Source organism: Artibeus jamaicensis, unplaced genomic scaffold, assembly GCF_021234435.1.
Source record: "Artibeus jamaicensis isolate MK-2021 breed Jamaican fruit bat unplaced genomic scaffold, CSHL_Jam_final contig_484, whole genome shotgun sequence".
NCBI classification, from domain to species: domain Eukaryota; kingdom Metazoa; phylum Chordata; class Mammalia; order Chiroptera; family Phyllostomidae; genus Artibeus; species Artibeus jamaicensis.
Genome location: NW_026521859.1, coordinates 9,815,074 through 9,841,340, shown reverse-complemented (window position 1 = coordinate 9,841,340; position 26,267 = coordinate 9,815,074). Strand labels below are relative to the sequence as shown.

General features: G+C 36.3%; 1 protein-coding gene across 11 annotated transcripts in view; it reads right to left on the bottom strand.

The window, feature by feature from the left end:
- SUPT3H (SPT3 homolog, SAGA and STAGA complex component) overlaps nt 1–26,267 on the bottom strand; it is a 479,870-nt gene that overhangs the window by 129,736 nt on the left and 323,867 nt on the right. For all 11 annotated transcript variants that reach the window (XM_037142588.2, XM_037142591.2, XM_037142592.2 and 8 more), the window contains one exon: nt 20,819–20,958. In XM_037142588.2, the coding sequence (XP_036998483.2) occupies nt 20,819–20,958 (140 nt within the window). The remainder of the gene's footprint in view (nt 1–20,818; nt 20,959–26,267) is intronic.

The following is a 26,267-nucleotide window of genomic DNA, read 5'->3' as shown; positions in this document are numbered from 1 at the left end:
AAGAATAAGATAAAAATTCATTTGATATGTATGTCAATAAAGGTAAATAGGGTAATCTCATCAACTGAAAGGAATTAAAGAAAAAATCTTAAGATTTGGGGCAAAACACAAACTTCCACTATGCTTGCTTTTAACTGGCTGAGAAAGACTAAAAGTAAAGACAGATAATGCTAGGTGTTGGCAAGCCTGGCAATAATTTGAACAAGAGAGTCACTGTCTACCAATGAAGGGTCCGTCAATGATGTAAAAAACTTTTGAACTTCTCCTTCCTAATGTAGGACAACTAAATTACATGGCTAGATATTAAAGGGGATAATTACAGTAGCATCACAGCAGTGAATGACTTCCTTTTAATATTCCTCTTCATTTCAATTTGACTAAACAGGAAAAAATGGGGGGTGTCCCAAATGACCTATTAGGATATAAAACAGTGAAACACCTATTTATAATTATTTTAACAAAAAATTAATATACTTTACAGGGACTGACACTGACAACCCTCAATCAGCCTGTATATCCAGAACTGTATATGATGAGTGAGATGTCCTGAAGTAGGGTGGTGCTCACACGCGGACGAGGGCAGGTGTGAGGAGGTGGGGTGTTGGTTCGGGTGAGGGTGCTGCAATTGCTTTCATCTTACTAGGTATAGGAGGATGTCTTCTTTGTGCCAATGTAGGAAAAAAGACCACCGATAGTAGAATCTTTGCAAAACTTTAACTAGAGATATAAATGAACATAAAAACCCTTTATACTGCCCAAAGATTCATAGGCTATCTCCAGGCAAAGTAATTAAAAGTAATTTAGTCCTTAAAGACAAATGAATGTTTTTCTTGTTTGAGAGACAAGTGTTATAAATTTGCTGAATTTTTCTGTGGTGATCATTGGATGTTACTAACAGATTTTTTAAAAAAGATTTTTATTTATTTATTTTTTTAGAGAAAGGGGAAGGGAAGGAGAAAGAGAGGGAGAGAGACATTAATGTGTGGTTGCCCCTCATGTGCCCCCAAATGGGGACCTGGCTTGCAACCCAGGCCTGTGCCCTGACTTGGAATCAAACCAGCAACCCTCTGGTTTTGGTGCTCAATCCACTGAGCTATACCAGCCAGGGCTGTTTTTTTTTTTTTAAAGATTTACTTATTTATTTGTTTATTAGAGAGAGGGGAAAGGAAAGAGAAAGAGAGGGAGTAATATTACTAATAAATATTTAAAAAAAATAAACACAATTTATTATGTGTTTATTTTTTGTACCCCTTTGCAGGTAAAAGTAGTAAGAAAATAAGTGCTTTCCAAATGATGAAGCTCTATGATTTACACATGTTTGGGAATATTTTCTATATTAATTTGTTTGTTTACATAATATGTATTTATTGAGCACCTACAATGTACCTACACACTGTTCTCGGTACTGGAGATATTGCAGTAAGGAAAACAAAGCTCTTGCCCTCCTGAAGCTTACATTCTAGTAGAAAAAGACCATAAACAAATATATAAAAGATTTAATTGTTAAATGCTATGAACCAAAGACAGTAGAGTAAGTGAACAGAGGAGGAGTGGGTACGAGAGGTGCCCCTTTTATCTTAGTCTGTTCAGACTGCCCTAAGAAGATACCACCGACCGGGTCGTTCAACAACAGAAATTTATTTCTCACAGTCCTAGAGGCTGTAACTAGCAAGGTTCTGGTGAGGGCTCTCCTCCTGGGTTGCAGCCAGCTGGCTGCCTTCTAATTGTGCCCTCACATGGCAAGAGAGCTCTGGCTTTTCTTCCTCTTCTTACAAAGCTAATTCCATCATGACAGCCCCACCCTTATGAATTCGTCTAAAAGTAAGTGTGTCCCAAAGGCCCCAATCCGCAAATACCAATACATTAGAGGTTAGGGCTTCAACTTAGGTGTTTGTGAGGGGACATGATTCAGTATATAGCACCCTGCTATTACATGCTTGGGGTGGGTCTCTGTGATGACGTGATATCTGAGCAGAGATGTGAGGGAAATCAGGGGGATGGAGAACAGTACTTGAGGAAGTCTGCAAGTGGCAATGTGCCTGTCCGGTCAGAGCTACTCCTGAGAGCTGACATCTGTGGAAAGATGGAAAACTGACCAATGTATGGTGTTGGACAAAAGTAGGTTTATAGTTATTCATACGGAAAGTAATACAATTATTAATAAATAATATGAGAATAAATTCTGTTGCATGTAAGTCACAGCTGTAAGTTTACTTTTGCCCCAGCATGTATTTGCAACAATAAAGGTTACTAGTGCCTTTAACAATAGCAATTTCTGCAGGGTGATGGGGATGAAAAAGTGATTCAAGTGGGTTCGACAGAATGGGAGGAGAGCAAACACAATCTTTTTCAAGAAGTTCTACTCTGCAGGACGTTAGTGGCAAGTGTTTGTTTTAAGGCAGGGAAAATTGTCTAGGGGAATCATAGCAATTATCAGGCGTAGTGGTAGGAACTTGTGGAAGTGCTCTCTGGATCACTTCTATTTTCTCAGAGAAACAGGAAGCAAGATGTCAGCAGAGCAAGGGCCAGAGAAATGCAAGAGATCTGATGAAAAAGGAGGTTTAAGTGATTACCAAGGTCAGTGGGACAATAAATGCACCAGGGTTGCTCTAAAACTGCTGGGTAACACTAAGGGCTATTTGAGGCCCTTAGTTATAAATCTGAAGTGACACTAGCCAGCTTCATCATGTTTTTCTCTAGTCATGTTCCATTACCAGGATATAGATATAATATAATTATGAAATAAGAAACAAATTGGATTTAATCAGAATTGGATTTTGCTAGCACAGCTATATAAGTGTGAGCTCCCAAATTTTTTACTGATAAGGGTCTGTATTAAAAAAAAACTACAGAAAGTGAATTCTAGCAATAATGATGAGTTAAAGTATATGTAAAAATCTCCCTACCTTGTCCATGAATCATTTATAAAAAGTCACCAAATATCAGGATACTACGTAAATTCTAATAAATCCCTAATACTAAAAATAACAATCTGAATACTAAATAATAAGGCAACTAAAACATCTGATAGAGGCAGAAACAAACAAAACATCTAGACACTTGGAAAATATATACATATATATTTTAAATATTCTCCTATATAAATTAGGCCTAGGGGAAATTCAAAATTGCAATTAAACAATAGTTAAAAAATAAAATTGCTACATATTTTTCAAACTTTGGGCTATATCGAACTCTAGCAAAGAAGAAACTCTAAAACTTGAATATTTCCATTGATAAAGAAAACTTCTGCTATTAAAAATGAATACACTGAGTTCTGACTAAGATAGACACGTAGGTAGAAATCTTTAGTTTCCTTGCACAGGCAAAAGGAGGATAACAACCAATCTAAAATCAATAAACAACCAAAAACACCAGAAAATCAAACTGCATGAAACTCTGACAACCAAGGAATTGAAGAAAAAATCAACCAGAACAGCCAGACCCGTAAGGCAGTGGACTGTGCCGGCCCACTCAGCAAAACCCGTGCAAGGTAGCCTACTGGGGGGTGGGGCTGGCTGCCGAGCTCAGTGGGCTGTGAGGGAGGTGCTGACTTAAGGGGGCAACTGAGACTCAGAGGTGGCTGTGGACTACAGTGGTGGCCACAGTGGGAGAAACTCCCAGTCTCACACGGGAGTCCCTTGGCCAGTGGGCTAGAAACGAGCAGGCGGGCGAGCTGCACTGTTCCCTCTCTGGCCCCTCCCCCACAGGCAGCACCAAAGCGCATCCAGGAGGGTTGCCCTGCCCGGGGCAATACCTAAGGGTGAATACCTAAGGCACTGCTCCCTTATAACTTATCAGGTGCCCCAAGACGAGGAAATAGGGCCCAAATGAAGGAAGAGAGCAAAACCTCAGAGAGAGAGCTATGCAGTGAGGAGACAGCCAACTATCTGATGGGGAGTTTACAGGCCTGGTAATCAAAATGCCCACCGATCTGATTGAGCTTGGTCAAAAAATGAAAAAACAAAGGAAAAATAACCAAAATGAAATAAAGCAAAATATTCAGGGAAACAACAGTGACAGGAAGGAAACCAGGACTCAAAGCAACGATTTGGAACAAAAGGAAAAAATACAACATCAAACCAGAACAGAATGAAGAAACAAGAATTCAAAAAAGTGAAGTCTTACAAACTGCTGGGACAACCTGAAATGTTCCAACATCCGAATTACAGGGGTGGCAGAAAGGGAAAAGGAAGAGCAACAAGTGGAAAACTTACTTGAACAAATAATAAAGGAGAACTTCCCCAATCTGTCAAAGAAAATAGACTTCCAGGAAGTCCAGGAAGCTCAGAGAGTCCCAAAGAAGTTAGACCCAAAGAGGAACACACCAAGGCACATCATCAAATTACCCAAGATTAAAAATAAATAGAGAATCCTGAAAAAAGCAAGAGGAAAGGAAAGAGTTACCTACAAAGGAGTTCCCATTAGGCTATCAGCTGATTTCTCAAAAGAAACCTTCCAGCCCCTTCGTGCCTGGAAAGAAGTATTCTAAGGCATGAAAGGCAAGGACCTATATCCAGCTAAGCTTTCATTTAGAATGGAAGGGCAGATAAAGTGCTTCCCAGATAAGGTCCAGTTAAAGGAGTTCATCATCACCAAGCCCTTATTATATGAAATGTTAAAGGGACTCATCTAAGAAAAAGAAAATAAAAAAATATGAACAGTAAAATGACAACAAATTCACAACTATCAACAAATGAACCTAAAAGAAAAGAAAAACAACAAAAACACAAACTAAGCAAACAACCAGAACAGGAACAGAATCAGAGAAATGGACATCACTTGGTGGGAGTTCAGTGGGGAGGGGGAAGGGAGGAATAGCAGGGGAAAGGTACAGGGAAGAAGCAGCATAATTTGTAGGCATAAAATAGATGGGGAGAGATCAAAATGGCATAGGAAACAGAGGACTCAAAGAACTTACATGTACAACCCATGGACATGAACTAAGGGGAGGGAATGCTAGAGGGTTGGGGGGCAGGGCAAAGGGGGGACAAAAGGGGGAAAACTGTAATATCGTAAATAATAAAAATACTTTATAAAATACATTAATTAAAAATTATTACATTATTTGTCTTTGTTCAATTATTTCCTTATGATAGTATCTAGAAATGTAATCTCTGAATCAAAGGATATAAAATATTTTTCTTTTAAAAGTGATAGATATTGCCCTGGCTGGCATAGCTCAGTGGATTGAGCATGGGACTGCGAACCACACAATCGTGGTTCAATTCCCAGTCAGGGCACATGCCTGGGTTGCAGGCCAGTTCCCAGCAAGGGACTCATGAGAAGCAACCACACATTGATGTTTCTCTCCTTCTCTCCTTCCCTTCCTCTCTAAAGATAAATAAATAAAATTTTTCAAAAAATTATTTAAAAAGTGATAGATATTAATATTGCCACACTTCTCCACAGAAATCTGTAGCAACTTAAGTTTCCACTAATAGATTGCATAGTCTATTTCTTCACACACAAGTAAACACAGTAGTAGTTCTTCGTACAATTTAAACAAAATACATTTTCTAGCTAATAAAATGTTATTTTCCCCTAGCTTGGTTTGGTTTCTGGGGGTGGGCAGTGGGAATAGAGGATGAAATTCAACATTATTAAAATGTATTATAAATAATTTATAAATTTTCTTATAGCTGTCTCTTGACTCAGAGAATCCACAACTTTTTGAACAATTCCTGAATATAACCAGCTGGCCTGCAGTCTTTACACTGTATGAAAGTATCCACGGCCCACAAACTTGGATGAAACAATTTAAAAGAACTGCTTAAGGTGATGGGAAAAATTCCCCCAAATTTCACTTGAAGTACTTTATAAAAATGGAGAATGATAACTGTCTTATTAGGCTATTATATTTTATTTTATTAACTATAATGAACTCATTGTAGGGCCACAAGAAGTCTTCCAAGACTCAAATATCCTCTGCACTAAACCACTGAATAGCAGGAACTGCACACAGAGCTTCTGTCTGGGATAAAGGGTTTCAATCTTTCTTTTTCTTTTTCCCGTTCCCCTCCCCCTTCCCCTCCCCTCCACCTTTCTCCCTTCCAGTCCCTCCCTCATTTGGAAAGTATCTCCAGATTCAGTAAAGAAATACAGTAGTATATTTGGAGATATTTGTGTATTTACCAAATTTTGGTAAATAAAGACTAATCTTAAATTATTTTAAAGCTCTGGCAGAACTTTTGCATAATAAAGCATTTGTATTTTTCCCAAAGGTGGTGATTTTTGAGAGCAGGTCTATAAACTCATATTAATGATTATCTTCTATTTGAGGTACAGAATAACTACAAGACGTGGCAAAGCATTATCCTTGGGATATGCATATAAGAGCCATAGTAGTGACTGCAACAATCAATGATTAATGTATTTACCTCTGAATATTAACTCAATCCCACAGTCTATCAAATAGAGTATAAGAGGCAGATAAATACAAAAGTAATTTTTGTGAATCTGGTGAATTATTCCTTAGTGTTAGAAGTACTGAGTGAAACAACAGTTTGCTACTTTTTGAAGTAGAATGAATAGGGATAAAAAATTTCCATGACATAAAAAATTTTACAGTAACTTAAGGCACCTGCAAAGTCTGACTATTTTCAAAGTACAAATCAGCTAATAACTATAAGAATTGTCCAGAAGAGGTATTTAATAGATGTGAGAGTTGAATAAGTACATTATGATTTGAAGTTGCTAAATTACAAAACCTTATAATAGCAAATAAGTGAGAAGAAGTAGGTAATATTTATTGTCAAATGTTCTGAATTGGCAACTAAATAGAATGAACCAGTGGTCACAGATGGTATCAGTCCACTTGAAAAAAATATCTTCTTTTTGAAACTGGAATTGATGCTTAGTATCATCTTGCAGACAAATTTGGAACATTGCCAGTCAATACCGAAGCAGTGTGGTTAGAAGAACTTCTATAGCTAGAACTGTGGAAAAGCCACAACTATAATTTGAACAGGAAGTTATTCAAGCAATGAAAACCATTAGCAAGTGGCAAACACCTACACAAGATTAGTTGAGGAACTCCTGATACAAAAGTACATAAATGTACATAACTAATCATGCTATCCTTTTTACATTTCTATGTGAGTCAGAAGAAATGACTGATTTTATATACTACCTGGAGACTGCATTATTTAAGCAAAAGAGAAAAAATTTCAACTCATCTAAAGGGTAGGTTAATAATATTCACATATATCACCTACAAAATTATACCTATTTTATTCACATTATTTGGACAAATATTTGATGAAAGTTTATGATTTCAAGGAACTGTTCTAGGTTCAGAAGATATGAAAGTAAATAAAATAAGTCCATGATCCCAGGGGCTTATTTAGTAAGTTAAACTAAGCAAACACAGTTAGTTATAATTTATCACACACTGAAATATTTCAGCTGAGATGTTGACAGCCAGAGAAGGCTCAGGAAGAGTGAACGCCCATTTCAGAAACTACAAGTACAAGAGGGCTCCCGTAAGCAGGTATGTGTGCATGTGCATGTTTCTGAGAATGGGGAGCAGGAGTGGTAAAAGATGAGGATAAAAAGTCTGGCTGGGGTTAGATTACAAAACATGTATTAATGCCGTGCTAAGTAGATGAGACTCCTATGTGGAAAATGGGAGTGTCATGAGGCAGAAGGTTGGGCTGATGCTTTACAAAAAAGAGTTCTCAACAGAGATCCAGACACAATGGATTACATCAGTCACTAAGTGTTAGAGCTCTACCTAGAATTCTAATTTCTGCATGAAAAATACAATGATCTAGGAATAAGTCTAACTGGATTAAACAGCTTGGTTTTCATGATTTAGCATTAAGTGGCAGCAACAATAAGAAATGTACTGAAGGTAACTCCCTAGCATGGACCCAAACAAAGGAATAGAGGGAAATTATCTATATCAAACAAGCAATAATGTGTTAATTCCACTAAATAAACTAGAGCATTACAAAGACAAAAATCTTGCCACAGAATACATTTATTTTCCTATTTAGAAGTGCTATCTCATTGAGATTAAACCAACAAAGATAAATAAAAGCCAGACTATGTAACAACAACCTGCCCACCTACTGGGGGGAATGTGCGTGAAGGAGAAAGAATAAAGAAATATAATCCACAAAATATTTAAGGCAAAAATATTTTGGTTATTACAACAACCATAATTTGAGAACTATAAACATTAAATGTAAATTAGTGGTAAATCTTGTGGTGTCCTTAAATTCAATGATATTGTAAAACTCTTCTCTGCCAAGGTGTTTTATAAACAAGTTGGTATACTGATCGCTAAGAAAAACCTTGAAATGTATTTTTTAAAAGACAAAGATTTCATTTGTAAAAGAACAAATTGAAATTATCTGAGAGAGAAAATATTGATTCTATAAAAAACTTAATTGAACAGTATAATCAGATGTGCTAGTCAAATACCCATTTATGCAGAGTAGACACAGCAGCCCCGTGAGGCCTGCACACAGGCATTACCACTGGTAGACACAACGATGTTTAGTTTGTAGCGCCTGTTTGTGTCACGAAATGATGACCCTACGAAGTGCTTCTCTGCTTTACTAAAGTGGAAGCTCCCTGATGTGAGGAAGGTGGAAATAAATGGCAATCTTTGTTCCTGTATTTTCTGACCAGGTCCTGATTTAAAATATTCTGTCCCCATCAAATTGAAAGTCCTGCTTTGGGTGAGAAAAAATATGACTAGTGTGACCACTGTTTCAAAGCTGTCACCATGTGTTTTGCTCCCTAGTAGACGAGTGAAAGGGCAGGAAAAGGAAACCATTTAAATCTCACCCAGAGACTAATAGGAAAACATTCTAAATAGAATTGAGGCTGGAAGACACACTGGAAGTGATGCTAAAGTTTATCATAAAGATGGTAGTCATTTGACTTACCTTGCTCTAAAATTTTTCTATAGCAAAGCATAACCCAAGAGCTTAAACGCTGTATAATGTTCGAGAATGATTAAGCCAAAACCCCCGACCACTTCTAGTTTCACTAGTGGTAAGTGAGGAGTTCTAGTTAAAGCAGAAGTCTGCCTCTACCTTCAGACCCCATTGTTTGCATGGTTACAAAAGGTCTAAAAGAACCCCTTGAGAACCATCTGTCAAATATGTTATATTAAGCTACAGAATGATAGGGACCTGGGAGAGAATTACCGAATGTTCTATTTTTGTAAGAGCCGTAACCTCTTTTTTACGAAAAGATGTCTTTTCCAAGACAATTTTCCTAAGTTTAGACAAGTTTTTACAATAGTGAATAGATACATGTTCACCCTTACATAATCGGAAGACAACTATCATAATAGGGTCTGGATAAAAAGTAATTTGACAGAGTGTATAAAGTAACAGTGGAAATCAGTTTCAGAGCTCCGCATTACACCTACCTTTGGCTTCTCCTAAGGTCATGTAATACCCCCTGTTCTGTAATTTCTGGGTCAAAAAACCATATTCTAAATTACATCAATTCTGCTCTGTGTAACTAGAAATACCAAGGTTTTTATGGAGGGATTTATACTAATATTCCCTGAAGAATGATTTTAGAATATTTTAAAATTATCTGAACAAAAATTACCTTTAGAGAAATAACAAAAACATAGTAATGTGTTCTCCTGATGGATCTCTTTCAGAAACTAGACTGGACACATTAGGCTGCTTCATGTTTTAAAATGCACCCTAATTCTCTTCTGTTTTACTTTGTGTCCTTGTCAGCAAATGACACGAAAGCTAATTCTATGGCCCTATCTAAAGTTAATTATAAAAAATTTCTTAAAGAATATGCTTTAGAATAAACTAAATTTCAAGTAAAAATAGCAAGTGAAACAGAAAATACACAGCTTCATCAAACAACCAATAACCTACCACAAAGACTGAAAATTCAAGATCAGTTATAGTAATGCTAAGAATAGCCACTATTTCTTGAGCCTGTAGTTCCCTTACCACAGTACTTAGTTATCTTCTGATTTGCCAGTTACTACTATAGATAATGAGGCCAGAGACCACATTTTTAGTCAGAACCTGAGGACTCAGTATACTGACTGCCTTATAAGACTCCCAGTAAGTAAATGCTGAATAAATTAAAAAGAATGGAAGGAAAAATGGATGGATGCCTGCTTGAATTCAAAGAAAATATTTCCCATGCATTCTACCCAGCTGTTTCTTAGGAAAACTTCTTAAGAGAGCTGAGCAGAGTCAAACTTCCGATGCAGCACTCCATCCATTCTTTCCAATGGTAAGACGTCAGGACACAACAGGACCTTCATGGCTGCCTTTTCAGCATCCATTCTTTCTTCTCAAATCTCCAGGGATCCACAGTTTTGTGAGAGGCTGGCTGGCTGGACCCATCAGCTTTAGGGATGGAGCATATAATTTAGTCTGTAATGATCAGAACATGTCCTCTTACTAGCTACTGTGGGTGGCAGGGGTTTCAGGAAATCTTATGATGTAAGCGTTTTCAGAGTAAAATTTTGGGACAAAGGCATTTTTCTCTCTCTCAAGACCTGGAACTTCTATAGCATGAGTGCTCCTATGAGGTCAGTCAGTCTAAAGATTAGGCCAACAAAAACAGAAAAGGGCAGGAAAAGGAGTAATAGAGAAATGAAGCTAAAATTCCAATGAACCTCAATATCAAACCCTGTTTGAAGCCAAATCTACTTCTGGTTGTGTACATGAACTTACACATTTCCCTAATTGTTTAATTCAATTTCAAATAGGCTTTTTGTTCACTGCAATAAAAAACAACATATGAAATATTAACTATTTTAAACTTCTTACAACATTCTAAAGGCTCTGCACAGAGTCAGTCGACTGGGTTATATTATATTCCTTAACTATATAGTCCATGTCTATTTAATCTGCTTCATAAACCATATTCTGCGGCAGTACATATAATATAAATGCTTCTGATGGGAAAAAAGTAAAATAAAAGGGAAACTGTTGACTTTATAAGGTATAAAAATGTCTAATCACTGTTATAAATCTGAAACTAACATCTTGTGTGTCACTATAATTAAAAAAATTTTTTAATTAAAATTAATAAATAAGACAAATTAAAAGGACTGCCAGCCAAGATGGAGACATAGGTAGATGCACTGTGCCTCCTCGTACAACCAAAAGAAGGACAACAATAATTTAGAAACAAAATAACAACCAGTACTGACAGAAAATTGAACTGTATGGAAGTCCAACAACCAAGGAGTTAAAATAGACACATTCATTCAGAACGGTAGGAGGGGCGGAGTCGGGGGGCCTGGCGGAGAGGGGTGGGGGCATGGGGCATGCAAGGCAGCAGCTGACAAACCTGGGTGCACAAGTTGGCAGAGGCAGACCCCAGGCGCAGTGTGGCAATGGGCAGACCCAGCCAGGAGGTGACTGTGAAGCTGGGCACAGTGTGCAAGGCAGCTGGCTGACCAAGTGATCCCACATTTGCATGCAGATAAACCAGGCTAAACGTGGGAGCAAGATAGAACATGCAACCCAGGGTTCCAGAGCAGGGAAATAAAGCCTCAAGACAGCTACTGAAAACACCTGTGAGGGTTGAGGTGCTGGGAGAGATCCCAAGCCTTACAGAAGAGTTCTTTGGAGAGACCCACAGGGTCCTAGAATGTACTCAAGCCCACCCACCCGGGAATCAGCACCAGAAGGGCCCAGTTTGCTTGGAGGAAGCAGGGGAGGAGACTGAGATCTGACAGAGAGCAGAGCGAGTGCCATTGTTCCCTCTCTGACCCTGCTCCCACATACAGCCTCACAACCAAGCAAGCTGGGTTGCCCCACCTTGGTGAATACCTAAGGCTCGGTCCCTCATATTTAACAAGCATATTAGGACAAAAAAATGGCCCAAATGAAAGTACAGATCAAAGCTTCAGAAAAAATACAACTAAGTGACAAAGAGCCAATCTATCAGATGCACAGTTCAAAACACTGGTGATCAAGATGCTCACAGAATTGGTTGATTTTGGTCACAAATTAGATGAAAAAATGAAGGCTACACTAAGCGAAATGAAGGAAAATGCACAGGGAACCAATAGTGATGGGAAGAAAACTAGGACTCAAACCAATGGAGTGGACCAGAAGGAAGAAAGAAACAACCAAACATAAAAGAAGGAAAAAACAAGAATTCAAAAAAATAAGGAGAGGCTTAGGAACCTTCAGGACATCTTTAAACACTCCAACATCAAAATTATAGGGGTACCAGAAGGGGAAGAGGAACAGCAACAAGTGGAAAACTTATTTGAACAAACAATAAAGGAGAACCTCCCCAATCTGGCAAAGGCAACAGACTTTCAGGAAATCCAGGAAGCCCAGAGAGTCCCAAAGAAGTTGGACCCAAGGAGGAACACACCAAGACACATCATAATTACATTAATCAAGATTAAAATGAAGGAGAGAATCCTAGAAGCAGCAAGAGCTAAGGGGACAGTCACCTACAAAGGAGTTCCCATCAGACTGTCAGCTGATTTCTCAAGAGACCTTGCAGCCAAGAAGGGGCTGGAAAGAAGTATTCCAAGTCATGAAAGGTAAGGACCTACATCCGAGATTGCTCTATCCAGCAAAGCTTTCATTTAGAATGGAAGGGCAGATAAAGCACTTCTCAGATAAGGTCAAGTTCAAGGAGTTCATCATCACCAAGTCCTTATTATATGAAAAGTTGAACTTATCTAAGAAAAAAGATGATAAAGTATAGTAAAATGTATAGTAATGTATAGTAATGTATAGTAAAATGACAGCATACTCACAATTATTAACAAACACACCCAAAACAAAAACATAAACAAACTAAGCAAACAACTAGAACAGGAACAGAACCACAGAAATGGAGATCACATGGAGGGTTAGCAGCGGGGGAGTGGGAGGAGGAGAGAAGGGGAGAAGGTAGAGAATAAGTAGCATAGATGGTAGGTAGAAAATAGACAGGGGGAAGGCAAGAATATGGGAAATGTACCAGCTAAAGAACTTATGACACATGGATATGAACCAAAGGGGGGGGATGTGGGTGGGAGAGGGTATGCAGGGTAGAGAGGAATGAAGAGGGGAAAATGGGACAACTGTAATAGCATAATCAATAAAATATATACTAAAAAAAGACAAACTAAAAACTTGAACAAAGGAAATGAACTGAGGATTAAGATTAACATAAATATGTAAAATCAAAACAGCATAAATTTGTGTATTCAATGCACCTGTAATCTCATCATCTAATGACAAGCACTGTTACTTAACATGTTGGAGTATTTTCTTGCAGTCTGAATTTCTGGGTGTGGGGTAACAAAGACAGTACCTTACCCCTGGGTAACCATTTCCACCACCATAAAGACACTGGGATGGGCAGCCTTGTGCACATGCGTGTGCACATGAACAAAACTTCTGATTATATTTTTAAAGAAAAAAGACCACATGTGGGTTTAGTTGGTTGAAATGCATGATTGCTTTTAATGCTTCTAATTGATATTTTAAAATAGTTTCTGCTTTTCATTAATCTTTATCTCCACCAAAAGTTGGAGAGTATCCAATCGCACCTTACTCTTAACCATTCTATAAACAAAATTGGCACTGGTTCATTACAGGTAAGCAGGTATTTTGTAGTTTATTTTTATTTCTTCTGTTATTTGTCTATTCATATCATTTGCCAATTTTTCTACTGAAATTTTATATTATTATTTGTACATGAGGAAACATATTAATATTATGTCATTTTTACATTGTTTTGCCTTTTAATTGTCTTTTAAAAGATATTTTATTTTTTTATTTTTAGAGAGAGGGGAAGGGAAGGAGAAAGAGTGGGAGAGAAACATCAATGTGTGGTTGCCTCTCATGTGTCCCCTACTGGGGACCCGGCCTGCAACCCAGGCAAGTGCCCTCCCTGACTGGGAATCGAACCGGCGACCCTTTGCTTCATAGGCCCATGCTCAATCCACTGAGCTACACCAGCCAGGACTGTCCTTTTCTTATTGACATACAAAAAGTATGTGTTTTTTATGGGATCGAATTTGTCTCTCCTTTTCAATTCTCCCTGCCCTCCGTACATGCCCCAAACTGGGCCCTGAGTATTCTTTCAGAAAATTTTAATAGATTTGATTTCCTTTTGAAAAATTCATAATATTTATATACAAAACCCTCTGAAAAGTCCTAATATGAACCTCTTAAGTTTCTCAATTGAGGATTTCACATGTCTATTTGAAAATACGTCACTGACCCACACCCCAGGGCCCACAATGCACCTGTGAACATCTGGAGCAGGACTTTTTGAAAGGCTTGCTTAGAAAAGACCAGAAATGCCTTCCACATCCCCAAATAGATTATTTACTTGTGTTAATTTCTGGTTTTGTAAACGGTACTACTGTTTATACCTAATTATTAATTCATCAGGAATTTATTTTTATGCAGTATAAGGTTAGGAGCAATCTTTATTTTTTTCTTTCTAAATAGTTACCCAACTATTTCACCTTTCTCCCACAGATCTTTAATTCTACCTTTATTGTGACTAAATTCTTGTCTGTAATTAATGATGTCATTTATTCTGTTCATTAAGATGCTTGTTGGGTTTTATACCAGTCCCAGACTATTTTTATGTTAGTAGTTTTATGGAATACCATACATGATAGCATAAACTGAACTCTGTCCTCCACTCTTAGTTGATAAAAATTTCTTGGTTACCCTAATCATTTTATAATTTCAAATGAATTCTAACATCATTTTATAGATTTTTAAATCCTGAGATTTTAGTTAAAATTATATTAAAGTAATAAATTATTTTGGGGAACTGAGACATTTATAATATTTAATCTCTGCATCCAGGAATATAATGTTTCTTCATTTATATACCCCTGTGAGTACCTTATTCATATTATTTCCATATAGCTCTTACAACTTTTGTTAATATAAAGTTTACCTCCAAATAAATTTTTCTTGGATTAATTTGATTGAATTGTCTTTCTCCTTATTTCTGTTTACTATTACTGAAATATTAGGGATACCACTGTTTTTTAAGTATTTATATAATTTAGTGAAGACTTAATTGATTCTAATAATTTATAGATTGATTCTCAATAAATAGCTAATAAAAAGTATATTATCTGTACATAATGATATTTTACTGGCTAGTGCAACATAAACTCTGGCAAATAAAAGTGGTAACAGTGGACATTCTAGAATTTAATGAAACTCTTAATATTATTATTTTTTTGCTTAAAAATATCCTCACCTGAGGATATGTTTATTGATTTTAGAGAGAGCTGAAGGGGGAGGGAGAGGAAAGGAAGGATGGAGGGAGGGGTAAATAGTGACAGAGAGAGAGAGAGAAAGACAGGGAGAGAGAGGGAAGGGAAAGGGGTGGGGGGAAGGGGTATTAGAATAATAATGAAGCATACTTGAACTAGTGAAAAAAAATCTTACTTGTTCTTGGTATATATCACTCATATGTATGGCCAATTAAAAATTGCTAATATTTTAAGATTTCTGAATCTATATTCGTAAGCAAGATTATATTGTTATTTTGTAAAATTTAATGAGTTTCCCTTTTCTTCTATGTTTTGAGATGGTTTACATAGCATATTTAATTGTTTTATGAAGGTTTAAAAGAGCTCTTCCACAAATTGTTTTGGATTCAGAAACTTTTGTAGATATAATACTTTAAAAACATTTAGCATTTCTTCCAAGGCTGATGATGTATCCAGATTTCTACTTCCCACTGAGTAAAACTAAGCATTTGTATTTTCTTAAGAAAAAAAAAATTCTATTAAAATTTACACTATATTATGAAATAATTATATGAGAATTGATTTTTTTAGTCTATGGCTAGCTACATCCTTACTCATTGTTAATTTTTAGTAGCTATCTTTTTTTTGTTTTTCTTATTTAGACTTGTCATAAATTCATATGACCTTTGTTGTTATTTTCACAAAGAATTTCTTAAACTGGTAAATTTGATGATTTGTTTTTAACTTAATTTATGTTTGTTTTTTTCTATTTATTTGGATGTAAAATTTCTAATTTTAGTTGAATGTTTATTTTATTTTCATTTTCCAAATTTAATAATGAAATGCTTAAAAGCTAAAAAGTTGCCTCTTTTAAATAACACTTTGTCCACACATACTTATTAAATTTTATATATACTAGTCTCATTCCTATTATTATCTAAATAGTTCATGGTAGTAACTTTTAATTTATTTGTTATTGGTCCATTAGCTGTTTTTATGTACTTTTTCTTTTCTTTTTTTAAAATTTTATTTAGTTATTTTTCAAGTACAGTTTTTTGTCTATTTCTCCCATCCCAGCCCCCCCGCCCCGTCTCCCCACCTCCCTCCCATCCCCCCCCCGCAGTCCTCATCCCTGTGTCTTTCATACTTTTTCTTTTAAAATTTTCATTAATTAGGATTTTGTTTGTTTAATCTCTGTTATTCCTTTTCAGGTTTTATTTTTTTGATGGGGTAAGGTAATATGCTTAAAAATTTATGCATTTTTGGAATCTGTATGAGGAAGACTTACCATGAGCAGTTAAATCATTGTGTTTTGCAATGTATTTCAGTTGAGAAAATAATAAAACCTTTTCTTTACTGACGGTATACAAATCTGTCATGTAAAACCAAAGTTCTTCTGGCTGAAGATGTGCATGCGTGTGTGTGCGTGTGTGGGGGTGGGGGATGGGGGTTGGGGGGTAGGGGGTGGAGGCTAGTGCCCCACCAAGCCTCTCCTCACCTTCCCCAAAGAGCACCATGTAATCTTTGGCATTACCTGGGTAAGATTTTAAAACCGTTGCTCATTTTTAAAGTGTTTTATATGCATCTATTAGATAAACTTACATTGTTATTATTAAAATATTTTTCCCCAAGTCAATCTGTTAAATACTGAGGATGGTATGGTCAGTCTCCACAACAAATGCCATTTCTCTGACCTCTTCTGGCACTAATAGAAACTTTTGCTTGGAATGTTTCAATTCTTTGGAGTTTGATGATTAAGGCAGCATCTTTTAGTGACATAAACTACTGACTTTGTTTCATTTTAAAGATTTCCCCTTGAATTCTGTTTTCTCTGAACCAATATTGCTACCATTAGTATTTGAGTTTGATATCTTCTGATTGTTTTTACTTTTATATTTAAAAAAATCTAATAGAATTATCTATCTGTTCTTACAGATGTAGGATAAATACACATATATGGACATAGTACATATATATAATATATGCACATTTTTGTATATAATGTGTATAACTAACTATAGCTTTGTAGTATATAAATTTTGTATTTTTTAACCCTATAAACATTTAAATACTAAACTTTTCTGGGTTTAAGTTTTTAGCTCAAGCTTTTCAATTTTTTTGGTATTTGTAAACACATCTTACTGGAATTAGTCTTTTTTTTCCTTTTATGATAAATCTAAGATAATATTTTTGAACTCTCAGTATTAAGGGTATTTTATTTTACTTAATTTTATAATTTTATAAAACTGTGATAGGTAGGAAAAAGGAACAGCAAAAAGAACACACTTTAAGAACAAGAGAAGATAGAGAACTTCTCCAGCCATCCACCTCTCCAGTTTCTTGAGTGAGTTTTCTGTCCCCTAACTCTAAAAGCTGTAACACGGGATTCATAACTGCTCGGGATCACAGCCTCACCCTGCTTGGGGCACGAGGCTGACTGAATTGTTATGTCATCGTGGCATAACAACGGTACGCCCGATTTCTCTGGTCATTCAACCTTCATGAGAAAAATCTGTGTTTTTAAATCTGTGGCCAGCCACTTCAAGTTAAATTCGGGTAGCCACCTGGGATTTTATTCAATTTTAAGCCAATTAAAAAAAAATTGCCCTAAATTAATTATATGTATTCCATTTTGCTTTTTCTCTAGATTCCAGTATTAGGCTTCTGGCTTAAAAATGCAAGATAAACAGTCACTTGGAATTTTTGGCACCAAAATCTGTTCAAAGGCTGTACCCTGGTGAGTTCCAATCTTTGGTCTCTCATTTACTCTTATTGATATGAGGATCAGTCAGAGCTAGAGTTCGCCCCAATTTTTAAGCATTTATTTTTATATCTCCTTCACAAACCAAATGGCTTATTAGATCAGATACTTTACTTGATTAATGATAAACATGAGCTTCTCAGGTTCTTTCACAGCACAGCAGCCGGGTCTTAAGCAAGGCTCTTCTGTGAGTGACCCCGGTTCCTCTGTTACAAAAATCCAAACAAATCTTTTAGTGACTTTTCGTGGCCTTTGGTTGGCACTGCCACATTTAGTTGATGAGACCTCAAAAATTTATAATGTAACAGAAAAACACACCTGTGTTATTCTGAGGCGGGGTGAGGTGGGGATGAGAGGCGCTGCAGGGGGGCTGTATGTGTCTGCATTACTACGCTTCCCGTTTTCCTGTTTCTCCTTCCCAGTCTCTCCAATACATTAAAGCGAGTTTGAATATTATTTAATCTTTATGTGATTATTTAGAAGAATCTTTAGAGATGGTGGATCACAGCTCTCTACCATATGTATACCTAAGTATTAAAAATTTATCGCTGGAGAAAAAAATAAGACTTTGCTATCATGAGGGTAGACTAGTGAACAGAAATGGATATAAAAGTTTAGACACTTTTATATTTAAAAATCACACACTACTTAATATTAATAATTAAATTATGAGTGGAATACAAAGCCAGGCACACAGAGAAATCTGCTGAAAAAAAAAACAGAAAAGATCTCTGTTGTTTTCTTTTATGGTTCCTCAATGTTTTGAGAAAAAGTTAGGGTCCCAAGTGAGTTTTTATGTCTATAAATTGTTTTCTCTTCCAAATTATACTTAAGTGAAAAAAGAAAATGAAGGAAAGCAATAATAAGCTTTGCTGGTAGGTCTTTTCCATTTTCATACATTCTAGGAGAGTAGGTAGTAAACAAAGTTTCTGCAACTGTAAGTGATGCTTAGAGGAAAATTAAATCACTGAGTGATGCCAGGGCTGATTATTCTACTGCACTTTAAAAGTAAGAGATTGCAGCCTGTGAGTCCAAAGTGGTTTCATATGGACTGCCACAGTTGTGGTTTACGCTTGAAACTATAACCTGTCAAATTAGAAGCAGGCAAGGCCTATGCTCTTAACGGTTCTACTTTCTACTGTCTACAGTTATGTCTACAAAGTCAGCACTTTTTATTCAGTTCAACTATGTTATTTGAAGGAGTAGAATCTCAAAACTAGTTTTTTAAAAATCTTGCTTAGAGAAAATTTTAATTATAATATAAAACTTAGATAAACCACCAATCTAATTTTTATTGTATATATACAGCTGACTTTCATTGCAACTATTTTTATCAACTACTGATATTTTATTATCCCAGTTAACACTAAGTAATATATAATACAACTACAGTGAAGGGGTATAACAACTGCTTAAGTTCCCAGGCTTTTTCTACCCTGTACTTCCAGATATTTTATTGACTTTAACTCATACCTTACTGACTCATCATTTTTCCAGGCTTACAGTAGCCTGCTATTAAGAGCTTAGTGTTACAACACGCTCCACTTCTTCTCTTCCCCTTGATTGTGGAGTGCCCTTCTAAATGTTTTCTCATCAAAATTGACGAGCTATGTGTTCAATTTTACTAATGTTTTATGTGGAGTCCTTCCTTAATGAATCGTTCTTCATGCCCATTTGTATAATATAAAAATGTTTTCAAAATAAAGCATAAACAATATTTGCTCTTTGTCATAAGTGAAACCATGCCACTAAACAATCATATCCTGTTTAGGCCACGATGACATCAGAAATATATGTTTATCATCTGCATCGGACAACTTAGCATGTTTTTGGCCCAAGGCAAAGTTGAACTAAAACCATTTGCAGTTGCCCCAAACCAAGATAACCGTGCGTTTCTGAAGTAACTGATACCTGAGAAGAACATTGCCTCTAGATCGCAGCTCATGATCTAAGCATACTGATTCTTTAAAGAAGGCTGTTAAAATTTATAAACCATGTATGCCTATTGGGCTTCTTCCAAAATTTAACATGAAATAATTATATTCTTAGCATGCATATAGAGACTATGATAAAGTAGGTACTTAGCGTGAACTTTCGGAGTTTTAAATTTACCCCTAAAAAGAGAAAACAGATTTTTCTTTTACATGTAAAAAGTATAATAACAAGAAGAATGATAATAATAATGCCTTTATTTTGGAAGGCACTCAAATGAAATCAATCATTACTTTTATTTTTCCAAAGTATTCAAGGAAACAATTTTATGAATAGAAAAGCTAAGGTAAATAGAAGGCATACGATTTTCATATTCATTGTTATAATATATCCAGGAAATCCAAACACATGTCACTAACTTTGAACTACAGTGATATAAAGCATGTAATTGCCCCAGATACTACCTTAGCTAGTGAGTATAACCATAGCCTGCAACTACAGACTGAAAAATAGTTCTTCATGCTATATGCCAACACAAATGCAGTTAGAATTACCTTTGCCCACAAAGCTAACTGGATCAGTTGGAACAAAACATAAAGAAATATTTACTCATGAATTAGCTTTAAGGAATAAAATAGTATCAGTAAAAGTACGATGTAGAAAAAAAGAAGGAACCTGAGGGAAGTCTACTGATATTCAAAGGAGGAAACAGAAAACTAAAGTCATCTCCCCATGTCAACTCCAAAGGCCGAGTTTAACACCCTCTCCTGGCTACTCCACTGTACGATGCTGCCTCCCGATATGAAACCACTGACTTGGGCATTTCAAACAACTTTTAGAGAACATACTAATAGAACCAAACAATACAGGCACTGCAAACTGCTATGGTTATTCTTTTACTATAAAAAGGGAAGAATGAACTATACCTCCATTCTTTCTTGTTTAACTTCATCAATTTCATCATCTTCGAACATTGCTAAGAGTTCTCCCGTCTGGTCAATAGAGTTGAGAAAGTCTTGAGCAATTTTTTGTCTTTTGTTTGCATTATTACTGCCACTCAACTTGTCTTCATGGAGATAAAGAAAAAAGAAATTTTTTAATGAGGTTACATCAGCACCAATCATTTCATGTATTAAATACTGAACATGAAATTCAGAAATAGAATTCTCTCAAAATAATTTTTAAAAGGAGAATCTTTGCATCTAAAATTAAAGTGTAACCAACTGGGTAGCTCAGTTGGTTAAGTGTCATCCTGATACACCAAGGTTACAGGTTTGATCCCTGGTCAGGGCACATATAAGAATCAACCAATGAATGCATAAATAAGTAGAACAATAAATTTATGTATGTCTCTCTCCTTTCCTCTTTTTTAAAAAAATCAATTAAAAAACGCAAAAAGGTCTTTCAGAATTAAATCAGTTATTAATTTCATAAGATTGAGAGAGTAAAATGTAAAACTAATTATCAATTACCACAGTGAGCATGATTGGTCTGATTAAAATTCCTTTCTAAAAAAAAAAAGAGGAAAGGTTCTTAGATTTGAAAAAAGAATCCTGCTATGGCAGGCCTAATTAGGAAAATAAAAACAAAGACATAAAAAAAATCAGAATTGAGACATGAAATTAAAAGGAGAGAACACTATGTGCATTGTTGCGGCACTACCTCTGAAATAGAAAGGGAAGAGCTCTTATCCTTTTTCTTTTAAGAGCTAAAACTATCACACTTATTTAAAAGCAAAACCTAACTATGAGAAAGTTACTGCAAAAGGTCAGGAAGGATTGTAACATTGCAATAGGTAATTAATACAGTTTAATGCATAAAAGTATCAGTGAGAGAATTAGAAAGAACTACATTATTTTTTAATGTAATAAAGATCTTTATACCAAATAAAGATAATCCAAACATCCTGGGGTGAAAGCATACATTTTTTACCATTAAGTATGATGTCAGCTGTGAGTTTCTCATAGATGGCTGTCATGGTCAATTTGGGCTGCTACAATAAATATGCCATAACCTGGGTGGCTAAAAACCCAAACACTTAATTCTCGTAGTTCTAGAGGCTGGGAAGTCCAAGATCAGATGTGGGTAGACCTGGTGTCTGATGAGGGCCTATTTCCTGGTTTGCAGATGGCAGTCTTCTCATATCCTCACATGGCAGAGAGCAGAGAGCGAATCAAGTAAGCTCTTTTGTGTCTCTTCTTAGAAAGGCACTAATTACATTTATGCAGACTTCTCTCTCATGACTTAATTACCCAAATCCAAGTCTTTCAGGAGAGGAACACTCAACAAACTAGGCAGAGAAGGAAACTTTCTCAACCTGAATGACCATCCCCCTCTAAAACTCCTATGTTGAAACCGAATTCCCAGTGTGATGGTATTGTGAAGTAAAGACTTCGGAAGGTAATTAAGTCATGAGGGAGGAGCCTTCATGAATGGAATTAGTGCTCTGCTAAAAAGAGACACAAGAGAGCTTTGGAAAAGGTGAAGGGATTGAGAAATACAGATGGGAAGTTGCAGTCATGTGATGTAAAGTACAGCATATGGAATATGTATGGAGCTGGTTGGGTACTGGAAATATCAGGGGGAACCCTTGGTACAGTATATGGTTATCTAACCACTTGGTTACCTGAGGCTAATACAAATAATACTGAATGTAAACTGTAATAGAAAAAACTGAAAAATAATGAAAAATTAAGGAAAAACAAAAGGCTTTTAGATTTTTTCCATATCATTTTTCTATGCTTAGTGAGATGATCATGTGATTTTTGCTCTTAATGCTACTAATATGATGAATTACACTAATTGTTTCATAAGTTTAAACCAATCTTCCACTTCTATGATAAATCCCACTTGGTCATGGTGTATAATACTTTTTAAATGTTGCTGGATTTCATTTACCAGTATTCTGTTGAGAATTCTATACACAAAAAGACATTAGTCGAAGTTTTTTTTTTCCTTGTGACATCTTCACTTGATTTCATATCAGGGTAACACTGACCTTTTAGAGTTTGAAAAGTATTAGTATTAATTGTTCTTTAAACATTTGGTAAAATTCATCAGTGAAATCATCTGGCCATGAGTTTTTCTTTGGGGGAAATTTGTTTTTTTAAGATTTTATTCTTTAATTTTAGAGAGAGGGGAAGGCAGGGAGAGAGGGAGAGAAACATTGATAAGAGAAACATACTGGCTGCCTCTTGCATGTGCCCCAACTGGGGACCAAACCCTCAACCCAGGCACGTGCCTGGACAGGGAGTCAAACCAGCACCTTTCCCTCTGCAGGATGACACAACCAACTGAGTCACGCTGGTCACGGTTCTCTGGGGGAAAGTTTTTAAATTATTAATTTAAACTCTTCATTTACCATAGATCTACATAGATTTGCTATTTCTTCTGCATGCAGTTTCAGTCTTTACAGGATAGAAAGTAAATACAGATTTGGTTATATTAACCATCTTATTTACCAATTCTGTTTCTTTCTATTTTTGGGTCACTCTTTACTCCAATATGGCTTTGTTACCATCCCCTTCACTTATGCTGTTAGTGTCAAAACATTGCATAGCTACATGTTATACACCCAACATTATAAACATAGACATTGTTTTGTATCATTGTTTTTGAATCGGTTAAGAGGAGAAAAATAAATATGGAATTCTTTTGTCCCATATAGACCTACATAATTATTTTTACAGGTGCTCTTTTCTTGTGTGTGGAGGTGTGGATTCAAATTGTTATCTGGTGCAACTTGCTTTCAGTTCAAAGAACTTCCCTTAGCAGTTTTTATATGAGCACTAGCAAAAAAATTCTCTCAGATGGGAGTAAAGGACAGAAAACTGTACTGAACAACAATTAAAACAAATTAAAATTTTTTCTCAATTTCTGTTTATCTGAAAATATCCTTATTGCTTCATGTTTCAGAGATAATTTTGCTGAATATGTTTCCTGGTTGACATTTTTTCTTTTAGTACTTTCAATATGTAATCCTACTACAATCTGACCAATATTGTTAAGGAGAAGTCAGCTGTTAAAAATATTGTTATGGCTCTATCTTTTGGATTTGGATAATTAAGTTGTATGTGATGAGTTGCTTTTCTCTCATGGTTTTCATGGTTTTCTCATTGTCTTTCAACATTTCTACTAGAAGGTGCCTAATTGTGGATATCTGTATCTACTTATCCTACTTGGACCTTATCGAACTGTTTGGATGTATTAATAGTTTTCATCAAAGTTAGGAAGTTTCCAATCATTATTTCTTTGTATATTTTTTTCTGCTGTTTTTTTCTCTTTCCCTACCTGCTGGTAGCCCCATTACTGCTTATGTTGGCTCACTTAGTGGTGTCTCATATTTCTCTGAAGCTCTTTTAGTTTTCCTTCATTCTGTTTTCTTTCTCCTTCAGATGGTATAATCTTTAACAATCTAACATCAAGTTCACTGATTTTTTTTCTTCTGTTAGTTTGAAGTTACTATTGAATCTCTACTGAATTTTTCATTTTGGTTATTGTACTTTTCAATTCCAGAACTTCCATTAGTTTCTTTTTACAATTTCTATCATTTAATGTATGTTCTGTACTTTGTGATACATTGTAATTATACCTCCTGCTGTTCTTTAAACATGGTTCCCTTTACTTCTTTGAACATATTTATAACAGGTACTTTGAAATTTTTGTCTCCTAAGTCTAACATTGGGGCCATTTGTGTTACCTGCCCCCCCTCCCACCCTTGCTCAGGAATCACATACCTGTGTCTCTGCATCTGTAGTACTCTGTTGTTGCTGCTCTTGAAAATGGACATTTTAGATAGCATACTGCAGCAACTTAGGTAATAATTCTATCCCTTTCCTGAGGCTTGTTGTCATTGTTTGTTTATTTATTTGTTTAGTGACTTGGCTGGACTAGTTCAATAAAATCTCCTTCCCTCACAGTGTGGAGCCTCAGAAGTTGCTCTTCAGAGGGCACAGCCTTGAGTATGGAAACAGTCTTCTCAGTTTCCAGTGATGACTGGTGTCAGTTTTTCTTTGACTGTCACTTTTCCTGATCTCTCCCATTAAGTTACTGGCTGGTTTGACTGTATTATCACATACAGCTGTTAGCTTCTACTGATTCTTGACTGACTTCTCACTCTATCGTTTTTCTTAATACTCTTGAGCATAAATTGCTCCAAAGAATGACCCAAATAACATTGGGCCTGTTTGCAGTCATGGGAATGCCAGCTTTTAAGTTTTGCTCCGACCCCAGGAGGACTCCTGTCCCTTTCCTTTGCTTCCTGTGTTAAACTTTTAGCTTCTGCACTGATCTTGCTTGCCGTAACTAGTGTCACAAAGCTCCCAGCTCCCTTTTAATTGTTCACCACCAGGATCTCCGCTATTTTGTTTTTTTTTAAAAACATGCTCTGTTCCAAAGAGTCCCCTTAGGGAAGGCTGCAGACCCATCTTAAGCCCTGCCTTTCCCTCTGGGCTGAACCTTTGATTAGTGTACTGAAGCTCAGGATAGAAACAGCAATCAGCTTCTCCTGGAAAGACTTTCCTGGTTTCAAGAAGGGAGTTGGTCAAGGATGGGAGCCCTTTGTCTTTTAGGCTTGTTCCTTCAGACTTCAGCCTTTACTCCCTATGAGAAAGCTAGGGTGAGGGCGACTGGGTGCAGTATTCTCAGCCAGCTATGTCTGGGGTAGAACTTTCCAATGAAAAGAGGGTGAGAGAAAGCTCCAGTGCATTTACTTATGCCTGCCTACAATAGAGTTTCTGCAATGTGGAGCCAGAGAAGATGAGAGATGCTGACTTCCCGCCCCTCCTGGGGTGAAACTGCTGCCCTAGACTGGGAGCTGGAAAAGGAGGTGCCCAGTGTTCTTGGTCACACACTGGCCCAGAGTAAAGCTCCCTTTATATACAGATGGGGTGACAGTGGTAGGAGGGGGGGCAAGGCATGATGGAAGAAGGTCGTGTCTCAAAAGCAAGAGATTCTCATTGTTCTTAATGAGATTTAGTGGATTTTCTTGAATATGTGTTTCTCCATTTGCTGTATGCCCTTAGGACAATGTCCTAAAACTTAAGCTATTATTTAAAACATTTCCACCAGGTAAATGTGTTTCACATGAGGAAGTGTCCACCGCACTCTTCACATGGCCACTCTACATGCTGCACTTCAATATTAGATGTATTTTACTTGAATAAGTAGTTTACCTTATAAATTCTATCAACTATTCAAAAATTTTATATGACACATAAAAGTAGAAAATTTAAATGAGATAAAGAGGAGAAATTTGAAATAAATAAGGAAGGGAGGACAGCAACTGATCTAATGATGTTAGTGCAACTGAATACTATCCTCGCCACTCTGAGCATCTTGGTGTTCCAAACACGGTATCAATGGCCACCGTTCACT